This window comes from Siphateles boraxobius, unplaced genomic scaffold (assembly GCF_051911475.1).
Source record: "Siphateles boraxobius isolate OS27281-9 unplaced genomic scaffold, OSU_SipBor_1 26, whole genome shotgun sequence".
NCBI classification, from domain to species: domain Eukaryota; kingdom Metazoa; phylum Chordata; class Actinopteri; order Cypriniformes; family Leuciscidae; genus Siphateles; species Siphateles boraxobius.
Window position 1 is genome coordinate 18,712,230 of NW_027508876.1, and position 12,269 is coordinate 18,724,498.

The following is a 12,269-nucleotide window of genomic DNA, read 5'->3' on the forward strand; positions in this document are numbered from 1 at the left end:
TCTAGGTTACCAGCCACCAATTTTTCCTAGTCTGGAATCCGAAGTTGCGGTCTCCTCCGCCCACGCTTTCGTCCAGAGGTGTCGTCGCACTTGGACGAGAGCCCGTGAGACTCTACTCCAAGTGGGAGCGCGCACTAAGGCCAAGGCCAATCGCCACCGGTCTAGACCTCCCGTATACGTCGTCGGTTCCAAAGTGTGGCTTTCTACCAAGAACATTCCTCTCCGCTCCGTTTCTAATAAGCTTGCTCCCAAATTCATTGGCCCGTTCACTGTCACCAAAATCATTAGTCCGGTGGCAGTCCACCTTAACCTCCCTCCAGTGTATAGGAGAATCCATCCCGTTTTTCATGTATCCAAAATCAAACCCGTATTTCATTCTCGCATTAACCCGCCAGCCCCGGTTCCCCCACCGCCGCGACTCGTAGAAGGGGAACCCACATATTCGGTGAATCGTATTCTGGACTCAAGGCGGAGGGGACGCGGAGTCCAGTACTTGGTGGACTGGGAAGGTTACGGTCCAGAGGAGAGAAGTTGGGTGCCTGCTAGAGACATCCTGGATCACTCCCTTATTGATGATTACAATCGACAGGTAAGGGAGTCTGGGGACGTCAGGAGACGTTCCTAGGAGGAGGGGTACTGTCACGATTCATGAATTTACTGTTTTCTTCGCGTCTCGTGTATTTGTTGTTGTGTGTGTGTGAGCGTGTGTGAGTGGGCGTTACCGCTCATTTCACTCTGATCAACTTGCCAGCTGATCTCATTCCCTGCACCAGCTGCTGCCAATTCTTTCACCTATATAAACTCATCACACTCTCCCCTCTTTGTCAGATTGTTGGTTTGGTGTCCTCCGTGTTTGTGTATCGTGTGCCTGTCTGCAGTCCTGTCCTGGTTCGAGTTCCTGTTTGGTTTCTTCGTGGTTGTCGTCTCGTCTGGATGTTCACCTCCACTGGATTCTTCACCATCTCTCTGCACCAGCACGCTGATCACCGAGTCCCTGCGCCACAAGCCCACCCGTGTTCCTGGACTGTGTTACTTCTGACCTTACAAATAAACGAGTTACTTGCATCTTTGCTTCCGTCTATTGATTGTGACAATAGTATGTCTCTTTGCTTTGCATAAAAATGGTTACTGAATGACACCTACTATAAATTCCATTTTTCCAGAGATCACAATGTACAAACTTTAGATGAAACTTCTGATGCAAATCAATAGTATTTTTTGTACCATGTCAATTACACCCGCATTACACCAAATTAAATCATGTCGTTGTTACTTTCATGTTATTCAAACCTGCACATCCATATCTAAGAATCCATATATAACCACAATAATAACTACCAAAAAGTCACTGCATACCTTTAAAGATTTACATGGATTGTTTAAAAATTCCCTCTGGATTCATTAGCTACCAAGCTGATCATCCTTGAACCTTAAGAACCAAATCAATCAATCAATTAGCTGGTAATGCTGAAATGCTCTTTATCTAAGAAAAAAATACAAATCTCCTATCTTGGAACAATGCACAATACACACTACAGGGCTTTCACTTCAAACAGTTACATGAAATGCTTTTGGGCACAGCAGATCCTTTCATTCATTTCACTTTCTATCCATGATGGGGGTCTGACTTTTCTTCCACTCCAAAAAAAAATTGTCTTTCATGCCTGATTGCCAGTTCATCTCGTCAACCTGAAAAATGAGTCAGTGGAGGATAAGCCACTTCATACCTCAAAGGAGCTTCCGTATAATCGTGATATCTATGTGTGAAGCACTGGTCTCCGGACCCTTTGCTGAATACTGAAATACTGAATCAGTAATTTGTCAGAACGCTGGAGGCATGATGCATCTCATTGATGAGGATGGTGGTAATCAGCCTTCGACAACAGTTAATTTTTTGACTTTTCAAACTGTACTTCTACTGGATGAAGCATTTTGCATTGTTGTTTTTATTTATTTATTTTCCATAATAAAAGTTTACATAATAGATGCAAATATTTGACATAATAAAAGTTTACACAATAAATGACAATGTATTAAAGAGTTTAATTATATAGACCTTATTTGCCAGAGAAACAAGTATGCAGCCATCTTTAGAATTTTGTCTTTGAACATCCGTTTTTGCGGTTGCTCTGTGTATTTCTATGGAATCACTGTCAAAGAGTGATTAGCTGGTGAAGGGGGATTTACTTACTGTAGAGTTAGCGAAAGTTATTACGAGCATTGTAATGTTTGAAGCGGATGTCATACCAAATGTCAGGAAGATTTTAAAATGAGAGGTTCATTAGATCTTTAGGAACCATAAGATCTTACTGTCATGCTGTGGAAATACAAACCGGTAAACAGAACACAACAAGCACAGCTTGTTTTACAACAAAAAAGTAAAAAATAAATAAGAAATATATATATATATATTTCTTATTTATTTTTTACTTTTTTGTTATATTTTCCAATTAAACAAATTCTAAATATCACTTCTACACTGTAAAATATTATTGTTGGTTTAACTTAAAAAAGTAAGTTACCTACTGATAATTCCGGTTCATGTGGCTACGCGGAAGCGATAAAAAAAGGGCTTCCAGGCACTGTTTTGTACGGGTGATCGGCCGGATAGCGTTAGGGGTTTTCTGTGAGAACGGTGTCGTGTTAGCGGCCCCTAAGTTAATAACTAATGATCGTTGCGACAGAAGTGAATCAATCAAAACTAACTTTAGCTGGACAATAACTTTATTCTAGAGATGCTGTGAAGCCAAAACAATCTCTGTTACTTTAATTTCCTATTATCACTGTAAAGCTGCTTCGAAATAATCTATATTGTTAAAAGCACTATATAAATGAGGGTGACTTGACTAGACTTGACCTGGTTGCCTTAAAATTTGAGTTTACTGAAATTAAAATTTTCAGTTAATACAATGAAGGAGATTGCTTTAATAAACAGAACCTCTAAATATTATGTTATCTGAACCACATTAATTATCTAAGTTGATTTAAAGTTTTTGTTCTATTTCAGCACCAAACATTATATTTCTGTGATCTCCTCTTCCATCTGTTTCCCTCAATCGTTTATTGACTGTGAAAATGGCAAAAAAGCGACATTTTACTGTAAATATCACCTGATGTGACGTTTCCTGCTGTTTTATTCTCGCACCTCGCTCTTGCCAGCTCAATTTCATTTACCACGTCACACATCTGGACAGCACAAACCTGCAAAAGAGAGAGAGAGAGAGAACACACATTTCAGTTGTTTAACCACATCACAGCCTTCAAAGCTTCAATCTGTTTCGTCTCAGTGATTCACCACAATATTCTTCTCAGGATAGTCTATTACTTTAAGGTGTCAGCTTTCATCTTGTAAGGCTTTCATTTCATATGCATATTTATGGATTGCCGTGAAGTCTCATGGGGGCTTATTGTGGCTAAATATTCACAGCAAATGCCTACTGGGAATTAGATTCCACTGCTTGAAAAATCCACAAACTTAAAAACTACTTATTATACTTTTAGTTTGCCATACACAATTCCTACTGACAAAATGACAGACCGTTGCTCGCCTGTACGCTAGCGACACACAGACAAAAGAGCACCGTTGCACTGTGGAGATGATATCATGCCTGTAAGGGAGAAAAGGCGCGTGGGGCCAGTGAGTAATCGTCAGATTGCTCACTGATGTCCACTACTGATGACAAATTCATGCTGACAGTCAGTGGCAGACAGCCTGCGGTCAATAAGAACGTGAAAGTCCAACGAACAGCTTGAGAAGGTCAATGAAGACATGGTGCCGGGGAAGAGGGGTGTAATGGACAGGGAGGACTGAATCCCAATAGTGTTAATAATGTTATATGTGTGTGGGTGTTTGTGATGCTTTGCGTATTGTCTTGAGTTAGCATCTATGCGTGCTTCTGATTTGGTATATGTGTGCGTGGGTCTGCATTTGTGTGCGTGTGTGTGTATATGGTGGGTACAGGTGTGTCTGTGCATTTCAATGTGAGAGTGGGCATAGTCTAGAGATCCGTGATCTAGAACAAGATAAGGTTACTGGGAAATAAAAAAAAGTTAAATTTTAAGTACTTCTGGGTCCAGTACTTGCTGAGCAACTGGCATTGACATGAATGGAAATGCTAACGATAGATTCTCAATGTATCATAGACCTCTTTGGGCCAAATCACACTTAACCAAGGCCATAAGCATTGAAAAAATGTACAGTATAAATCTCATCCACTGCCTTTATGAACAAATGATGGTTGGGAAAAGGTGCAGGTAATTTTTTTTTAATGTTTTTGAAAGAAGTCTCTTATGCTCACCAAGGTGAAAAATACAGTAAAACAGTAATATTGTGAAATATTATTACCATTTATAATATTTTTTTTCTATTATAATATGAAATTATAGGATTCTGTATGTATATACAAGTATACAATTCTTATATACTTGTATATACAAAAAATGACAGTGATGGAAATTACATTTTTTGAATAATTGGACAAGATCCTTCAACTTGCGGAAGCAAATTTCATTCTTTATGTATCCTAAATACACAATCAAATAAAATATTCTGTAGGAAAGTCGTAACAAATACATTTCACACAATAAATATTGCAACTAAATAAATCAATTATATAATTATAAAAAATACATATTGTGTATTTCACACATATTTTCTAATCATGTATATTTGTAATTGATTTTCATAGTTTACAAGGTTTTTTCATAACCTGGGTCAGTGACAAGGATAAAACCAAAACAAAAATCGATACATAAAAGGCATTTAAAAAGTAGCAAAAGTAAATGAAGTCATGGAGAAAGTCTAACAAAAATCTTTAAGAAAAAAAAATGAAAGGAAAGGGGAAAAAACAAAAGAGTCGAAGATGTTTTAATGGGCTCTTTAAGCTCTAGATCATGGGTTCTCATCTTTGGCCAGTCCAGTTTCGCTCCAACCCTAATGAAAAACCAGAACAAGCCAATATAGATTTTCAGGATTAGAAAGTTACAGGCAGGTGAGTTTGATCAAGGTTGGAGTTAAAATCTGAAGGAAAGTGGACCTCGAGGGCCAAAGTTGAGAACTCAACTGACCATACTCCAAACAGAAAAAGTGAAAATCATCGAGAAGCACACAGCTGTTTCAAAATATCTTGAAGAGGAGCCCTGCAATGAAGTTTACCTGCTCTATGAAACTGCCAATATCATCTAAATGATAGATCTGCATTTCAAGATAAATGTTTAGAAGGAGAGCAGCAGAAATGATGATGAAAATATAGACGCTATTTTTGCTGGGTTTCAGCTGTCACTCTCCGGTACTTTGGTGCATGGATAATAGGGTCAGCTCAGTGAGAGGCTGCTTCACCGCCATCACCAGCCATGCATGCACCTCTTATCCCCACCAGCAGAAGTTTCCATCATACTTTGTATTGCATCATCTGACCTTGTGTAGCTCTTAAGACACTGTAAAATTAGGAGTGGAAGGGAAGAGTACACACAACAAACACTTGAAACAACACTGAAAATGTAGCTATCTTCAGTTAATAATTGCCTTCTCAGTCTGAAGTATAAAAGGATGTATCCTGTGTGCTAGTCAAGGTTGGTAACAATTTGCTTCACGGAAACAAATAATTAACTGCATGTTTGCATTAGAGAAGTTTCTATGCCGATTATTAGCTTCTCCATAAAACGTAGGACAAAGGAGCCATTTAGAGGTTGTTTACCTTGATTTGCCTAAATTATAATAATAGTGTGCTATTCGTCTGATAATAAATCTCCCAGATTCCCTCAAATATTTCCTTTCAGAGTTACATCAGATAACGGATGCGCATTCTTCCTTATGCGTTGGCGCATTCATCAGGTGCAGGGTTCATAGCGTGTGAAAGCGACCCAATAAAGCGGCGGGTCAGGCATTGGGCCGATCTCTGATGCATTCCTGGCGAACCGCACACACTCAGCTCACATATTTGTGTTTATGCTCAAATTATTTGTGAGAGTTCAACTATGTAAGTGGATTCCCTGCTGGAAAATCCAGCTTAGGTTGGATTGCTGTGTTTTGGAACATGATAGCAGGTCTAAGCTGGTTATTAGCCACTCCAAGCCTTGTGTTTTTACACATCTTTTTTTGCTCAAACAGCTCATTTCCAAAAATTTCAGCACACAATTCATCTCTCACTGAATAAGTCTAGGATCCTGCTAAAAAAACCTCAACAAAAAACACTTTAAACCATGCTGGTTTAAGATGATCTAGCTGGTCTCCCAGCCTGACAAGTGTTCAGCTATAGTTTTTTCATCCAGAGCTCAAAACCCTTCTAAAACCAGCAAACAAGACCATCTTTGGAGATCAGAAAACCAAGTTGAGTAGTTTTTTTTTTCCAAACAGGAGAGACAGACCTCCAGTAACACCAAATAAGTCAGTTGCTGAAAGGTCTGTGAAAGCGTCTCGGCAGTCATCACTACACTTTCAGCTTTGATAAAAGAGTATATTCTTCCTTTAAACAGTCTTTATGGGCAGTATTGATCTATTTGCTTAATGTCAGCCTAGCTTTTTAGTGGCATTTGAGAGAAAGAGACAGAAGGCCAGAGGATTGTCCCCTAAACAATGGCCATGCAATGACTCAGACCAAGACCTTGGCAACAGTACATCAACCACAGAGCTTCTCAATGACACGCCAAATGAGAGGCTCACCAGGAAAATAGTGTTGCAATATTAGAGCTCAGATTGTCTTATTGCTCTAACAATTTGCATTCGATTTTTTAAACAAACCATGGTTCACATGTATCAAGGGTCCAAAAGTCAATAGTTTGATATGTGACCTGTAGTACAGAATCTTAAATATTTATTCTTCTCCAATTATACCCTATACGATTCCTTTCATGGTCAAAGGTCTGTATATATGCATTAAATCCCTGCAAATAAAATAATTTATTAGTTTCACAAAGCAAAGTCGACAAGATACTTAATATAGGAAATGTACATGCTGTTTACATGGAGGATGATATGGTTAATATTTTTATGAAGTTTGATTTGTGACCTATAGTACTAATCCTAAGTATTTCTTTCCATTTATGCATTATTTCTTTGGTTTAAATAAATAAATAAACAAACATACATACATACATGACTGAATGGGTGGTCACAGTACTGTCTATATGCATTAAATCCTTGCAAAAAGAAAATTTCATTAAATTCACAAAGTAAGGTTGACTAAATATAAGAAATATAAGAAATTACATGCTGTTTTAATGGAAAATAATCTGGTTAGTATGTTACAAATAAAAAAAGTTTTTATTTAATTATTTTTTAGATAGTACTTTTTAGTTAATACTTTTTTTATTGTACTGATTATGTAATCACTAATCAGTCATCATTACATTAGTTTAAGCAATTAAAAATGTTTATCCCTTGATTCTGATGGTTCAAACGTGGCATTCTGCAGGTTAATATAATGACGACTAAAAAGCATAACTGACCAATTTTCTACATAGCTGTGTAGTTTCATGCCTCTCGTATCATTCTGTCATCATTTATTTCTTATCACGTAGGCTAATAAAATAATTAATCTCAAATTAACATTTTATGCCCATTTCTTCATTTATCTGGAAAGTAGATGAAAAATAAGCAAGATAAAAGATAGTCAGCAGGTCATTATTGCAAAATAAACCCCTTCAGGCTGGTACAAGACCTAATCAGTTTATTTCAGCTGGATTCACGTTATCCCTTACATATTAACTGTTTAGTTTGTCGGTATCAACATAATACGATCCAGCTCAAATCCGTAACTAATACCACTAAACACAGCATGCAGGGTTGTTACACACACACACACACACACACACAGTTGAGCTGAATAATGAAGTCCTGTGCCTCAGATGACTTATCAGAACATCTGCTGACCTCTGGGATGAACCTGCTACGCTCGTTCCTGAGCCAGATAATAGTGCCGCTCTGCTCAAGCCTGTTAGTGTAAGTGCAGACAGCAGCAGATTTTGCACAGAGTGAGGAAGTAACAAATGGCAACTTGGTAGGCAGATGTTCCGTAAAACCGTCTATTGTAGTGTTACAGAGCTGGCCGAGGAACACAGATTCTTTTACAACTTAAAGGTGATATATGTAATTGTTTTGAATACTGTCTGGATTGATGCTTCACTTTTGGTTAGCTCAAGTACAAACAGGCCATATGCCATCCATATGGGTGATCTGCAGTATTTATAAACTGCAGTTTTATGCATTTACTGGCAATTCAGTTTATCACTTTGCTTACGGCATAGAAGCCACGGCACACTCTGTTATTTCAAAATCATGACTATCTGGGAATACTTAACAGTATTTTGGCAGCTGTAATGTGCTGCCAGTGAACTATTTTTTTTATTACTATGACTGCAGTTGAGGAGAACAGAAGTATCAGGTAACATTGGGACATGAACTTTAGTTTCATTGCTAAGTGCAGTTGGACAGTTGTCATGGTATGTAATTTTACTGTCCAATCTCCTCTCTTATGTTTTCTACATTTAGAAGGACACTGATTTTGTCAACAGCGTGGTGGTCATACATGAATTTGTTCAAATTGTGTTTTAATTTTTGAGCAATATCAAGTATATGTGGTTACTGGCCTTACAGTTTTTCTCAATCAATTTTGACATATTTCTCCAAACACAGGTCCCTGCTCTCAAAACAATTAACACAGCCAAAGAAACACACTCTAACCTTACTGCGAAATAAAGAACTGTATTTTTACTGGTAATGCATTTATTACTATCATCAAAACTACATGTGTGTTCTCTATTGATTTTATAACATAGCTACACACAAAAACACTAATGAAAATACGTTTATCGTTAAGTTATTCAATGAGGAGTTTTGTTATAAGTTTTTTCCCCAGTTACATCCACAAACATGCAGCAAACGTATACTATTTTACAGTTCTGTAATCACTGAACTTTATTGATCACACCACTAATTCACATCAGGCCAGAGCATGTCCATCAACATCACAGAATATATTCTTATCATGGGGGGCTCTTCCATTGTGTTTGGTTGCATTGTTTAACATACATGCTCTTATTCCATTGAAAACAATCCTAAATCATCCTGAGTCTAAAGCTGTCTCAAAACTGAAATGTACACTATCAGCAATCATAATACAGTCCATAAATACTCAAAACTGATAAATGTAGAAGTTGAATGTTATTATTATTATTACATAGTCACTTAGGGTGATTCCATTTGAAAGTCTGTACCTTCTACGTCTCTTCACTCCTCTTTTATCCTGCTGTCCCCTTTCTTTCTGTTCATGTCTTCTTACAATTTCTCCTCTTATTCTTTCCACTACATCAACACCTCCAATTTTCCCATCTCTTCTCCTTCACCTTTATCGCTACCCCATTCTATTCTTCATATGCCCTCTCCTTCTCTTAATCTCCCTCCTCCTCTCCTCTTTCTACCTGATCCACTCTTTCTCTTTCTCTTCCTTTCATTACACCCATTCCTTAACTCTCTCTTTTTTGTTTAACAATGTTTGTTACTTTTGAAAATAGTTGTAATAGTTAATGCAATTGTGTTAGCTGTGTAAACAATTAGAAAAATTGCATTTCCTGTGACACAGTTTGGGGCCAACTGAAATCATTCCATGTGCAATTGATAATATGAAAAATTACAGAGTTTTGTTTGTTGTGTTTAGAAAAAAGGTAAAAAAATTTTTGTAAAATCAATTAAAAGAGCTGCAAATGTTTTTACTGATATATTCAAATTTTAGTCTCACCTGTTACCTCGATAGTTTTGTCAGCTGTGTCTCGTTTCTGATCTCCGTCCTACTAAGTGTGTGTGAACCTTCTGCCTGTCTGTACCTGTTTGTATTATTATATTATTAGTAAACATTTGCATTGGGGTGAGAATGATCGTCATGGCTCAGGAGAGCCAAAACTTATTTTTATTTGTCAAGGACTTTTGCCGCCTTGCCATCATCAGCACCCTTGATGATGTGAGCCTTAGCACCTTGTTCCGGATCAGGGCCACATTCAACCATCAAATCGACCTCCCAGACACCATCAGACTGAACTGGAGGGAGACCATCATCTGGTGTCGGGAGACCGTCATCCGGTGTCTGGAGAGCGTCGTGACTCGATCCGGAACACAGCCAGATCTAAGGCTTTACGTCATCCCTTCCAGCCTGAGCCCTCAGCCAAGATGGCTGCCGCCACACAACTTGAGCACTCAGCCAAGATGGCTGCCGCCTCGCCGCCTGAGCCCTCAGCCAAGATGGTCGCCGCCTCACCGCTTGAGCCCTGAGACAAGATGGCCTCCGCCTCACCACCTGAGCCCTCAGCCAAGATGGCCGCCGCCTCGCCACCCTGAGCCCTTGACCAAGATGGCCGCTGCCTCACCACCTGAGCCCTCAGCCAGGATGGCCGCCGCCATGCCGATTCCTGTTCCCCGTTCTGTTCCCAGACCTGTTCCTGTCCTTAGACCTGTACCTGCCCGGAGGACTCATCCCGCCGAGCCTGAGTCTTTTCCCGAGCCAGAGCCTGAGTCTGTTCCCGAGCCTGAGCCTGAGTCTTTTCCCCAGCCGGAATCTGTTCCAGAACCTGAGCTGGTTCCTGAACTCCCACCCAGCCTACCTCTCCCACCTCCTCCCATCTACCACTTCTCAACCCTTCTTCTGCCACTGCCTGTCAGTCCCTCAGCTCCACAAACAGTGCTGTGGGTCTGCCAGCCTGCAGCTCCTAACCTGGTTGGTGGATCCCCGGTCTTCGCCTCCAACCTCCGCGACCAGGACTCTACCTCGGCCAGTCGATCCATCAGCTCAACCTTGGCTCCTACCATCCTCAGCTCCACTGTGGCCCATCAGTTCACCAGTTTCACCAGGCTCCCTCGTCCCCCCGGATCCACCTTGGACTGCACCTCGCCTCTGGACTGCACTCCTGTGGCTACGCCTCGTCCCTTCGTCCCCCTGGCTCCATTGGACTCCTCACTCCCTTCTATTCCTCCTTGGGCCTCACTCCCTCTGTCTCCACCGCTCCCTTCTGCCCTCCCTCAGTCACAAGACCCGGCGGCTTTGCCATGTCCCGCCGGATCCTCGCGTCGCCTGGGCATGTCGGCTCTCCGGCTCCACCCTGGTCTCCTCTCCCACCTGCTTTGCCCCCGTCAGTCGCCCCCCTGGAGTCATCAGCTCTGCCTCCTCCATGGATCCTCCCTTCGTCGTCTGCGCCCTGCACAGCCTGCTCCGCCTTGGCCACCTACCTTCTGTCTGCCCTTCACCTGCTCTTCGTCCTCCTCCTGAGTCCCCTCCCTTCCTCCGCAGTTGGCCTATCTATGGCGCGAGGACGCGCCTACCGGGAGGGGGGAGTACTGTCACGTTTCAGTGTTTGTTTGTATGTTCATTAGTCACATGTCTTCCTTTGTTCTGCTTTCCTGCCACTCATTTGTTTCCATGGCAACCCTTATTAGTTCATCTGTCTCACCTGTTACCTCGTTAGTCTTGTTAGCTGTGTCACGTTTCCAATCTCTACTAAGTGTGTGTGAACCTTCTGCCTGTCTGTACCTGTTTGTATTATTATATTGTTAGTAAACGTTTGCATTGGACCTTTGGACTCCTTGTCTTCTTCTGCCTGCACCACACCGTGAGAATATGCGATTAAAAATGAACAACAGATGAAAATCTGTAACTGGTGTTTTATAACTTTAATAATAATAATAATAAATCTGCATCCACGCCACTAAGGTACGCAACGGGTTTGGAAAATTCTTCTCACATATTGTTTATCATATAAGACTACTTCCTCTTAGTTCTTAATATTTTAAAGGATGTTACAACTTGTTCATTGTCCAGATCATTGTAATGAAGTAATGAAAAAGCAGTGATATTCTTTGTGATAGTTTCAAAATCTTAAAGAAGCCTGAAATAGGGATGTCCCAGTCAAGTTTTTTTGTGCAGGGTCAGGGGCTCAAATGTCAAAAAAGGGGTATCTTTCTATCACAATGGAGTAATTCCAATATATGGAATTGTAACATATGTTACAATGCCAGACATTTTTAATAGACTGTGTTGTCACAATTATGAATATTGGACTACTGATATAAACTTATTGTATATTGTGTTTTACCAGAGTAATTGCAACAAAAAGAAGATAAGGTTAGAAAGCATAAAGCTCAAGGTATCAGAATGCCAGTCTGTCAGTCAAGTCCGAAGCAAGATGCAACTCATAGCAATGCATTATGACAACAAAGTCTCAGATAGTTTGACGGCAGATGTATTTTGAGTGTATTTTGAGTGAGTATTATGTATTTTGAGTGATTC

General features: G+C 40.2%; 2 protein-coding genes across 2 annotated transcripts in view; one reads left to right on the forward strand and one right to left on the reverse strand.

Annotated features, from left to right (window-relative positions):
* The window catches only part of fam162a (family with sequence similarity 162 member A), a 155,805-nt gene that overhangs the window by 59,016 nt on the left and 84,520 nt on the right, over nucleotides 1–12,269 (forward strand). The gene's annotated exons all lie outside the window — the stretch shown is intronic.
* The window catches only part of vipr1b (vasoactive intestinal peptide receptor 1b), a 62,938-nt gene that overhangs the window by 41,298 nt on the left and 9,371 nt on the right, over nucleotides 1–12,269 (reverse strand). The window contains exon 3 of the mRNA XM_077244622.1: nucleotides 3,111–3,201. Coding sequence (XP_077100737.1) covers nucleotides 3,111–3,201 — 91 coding nt within the window. The remainder of the gene's footprint in view (nucleotides 1–3,110; nucleotides 3,202–12,269) is intronic.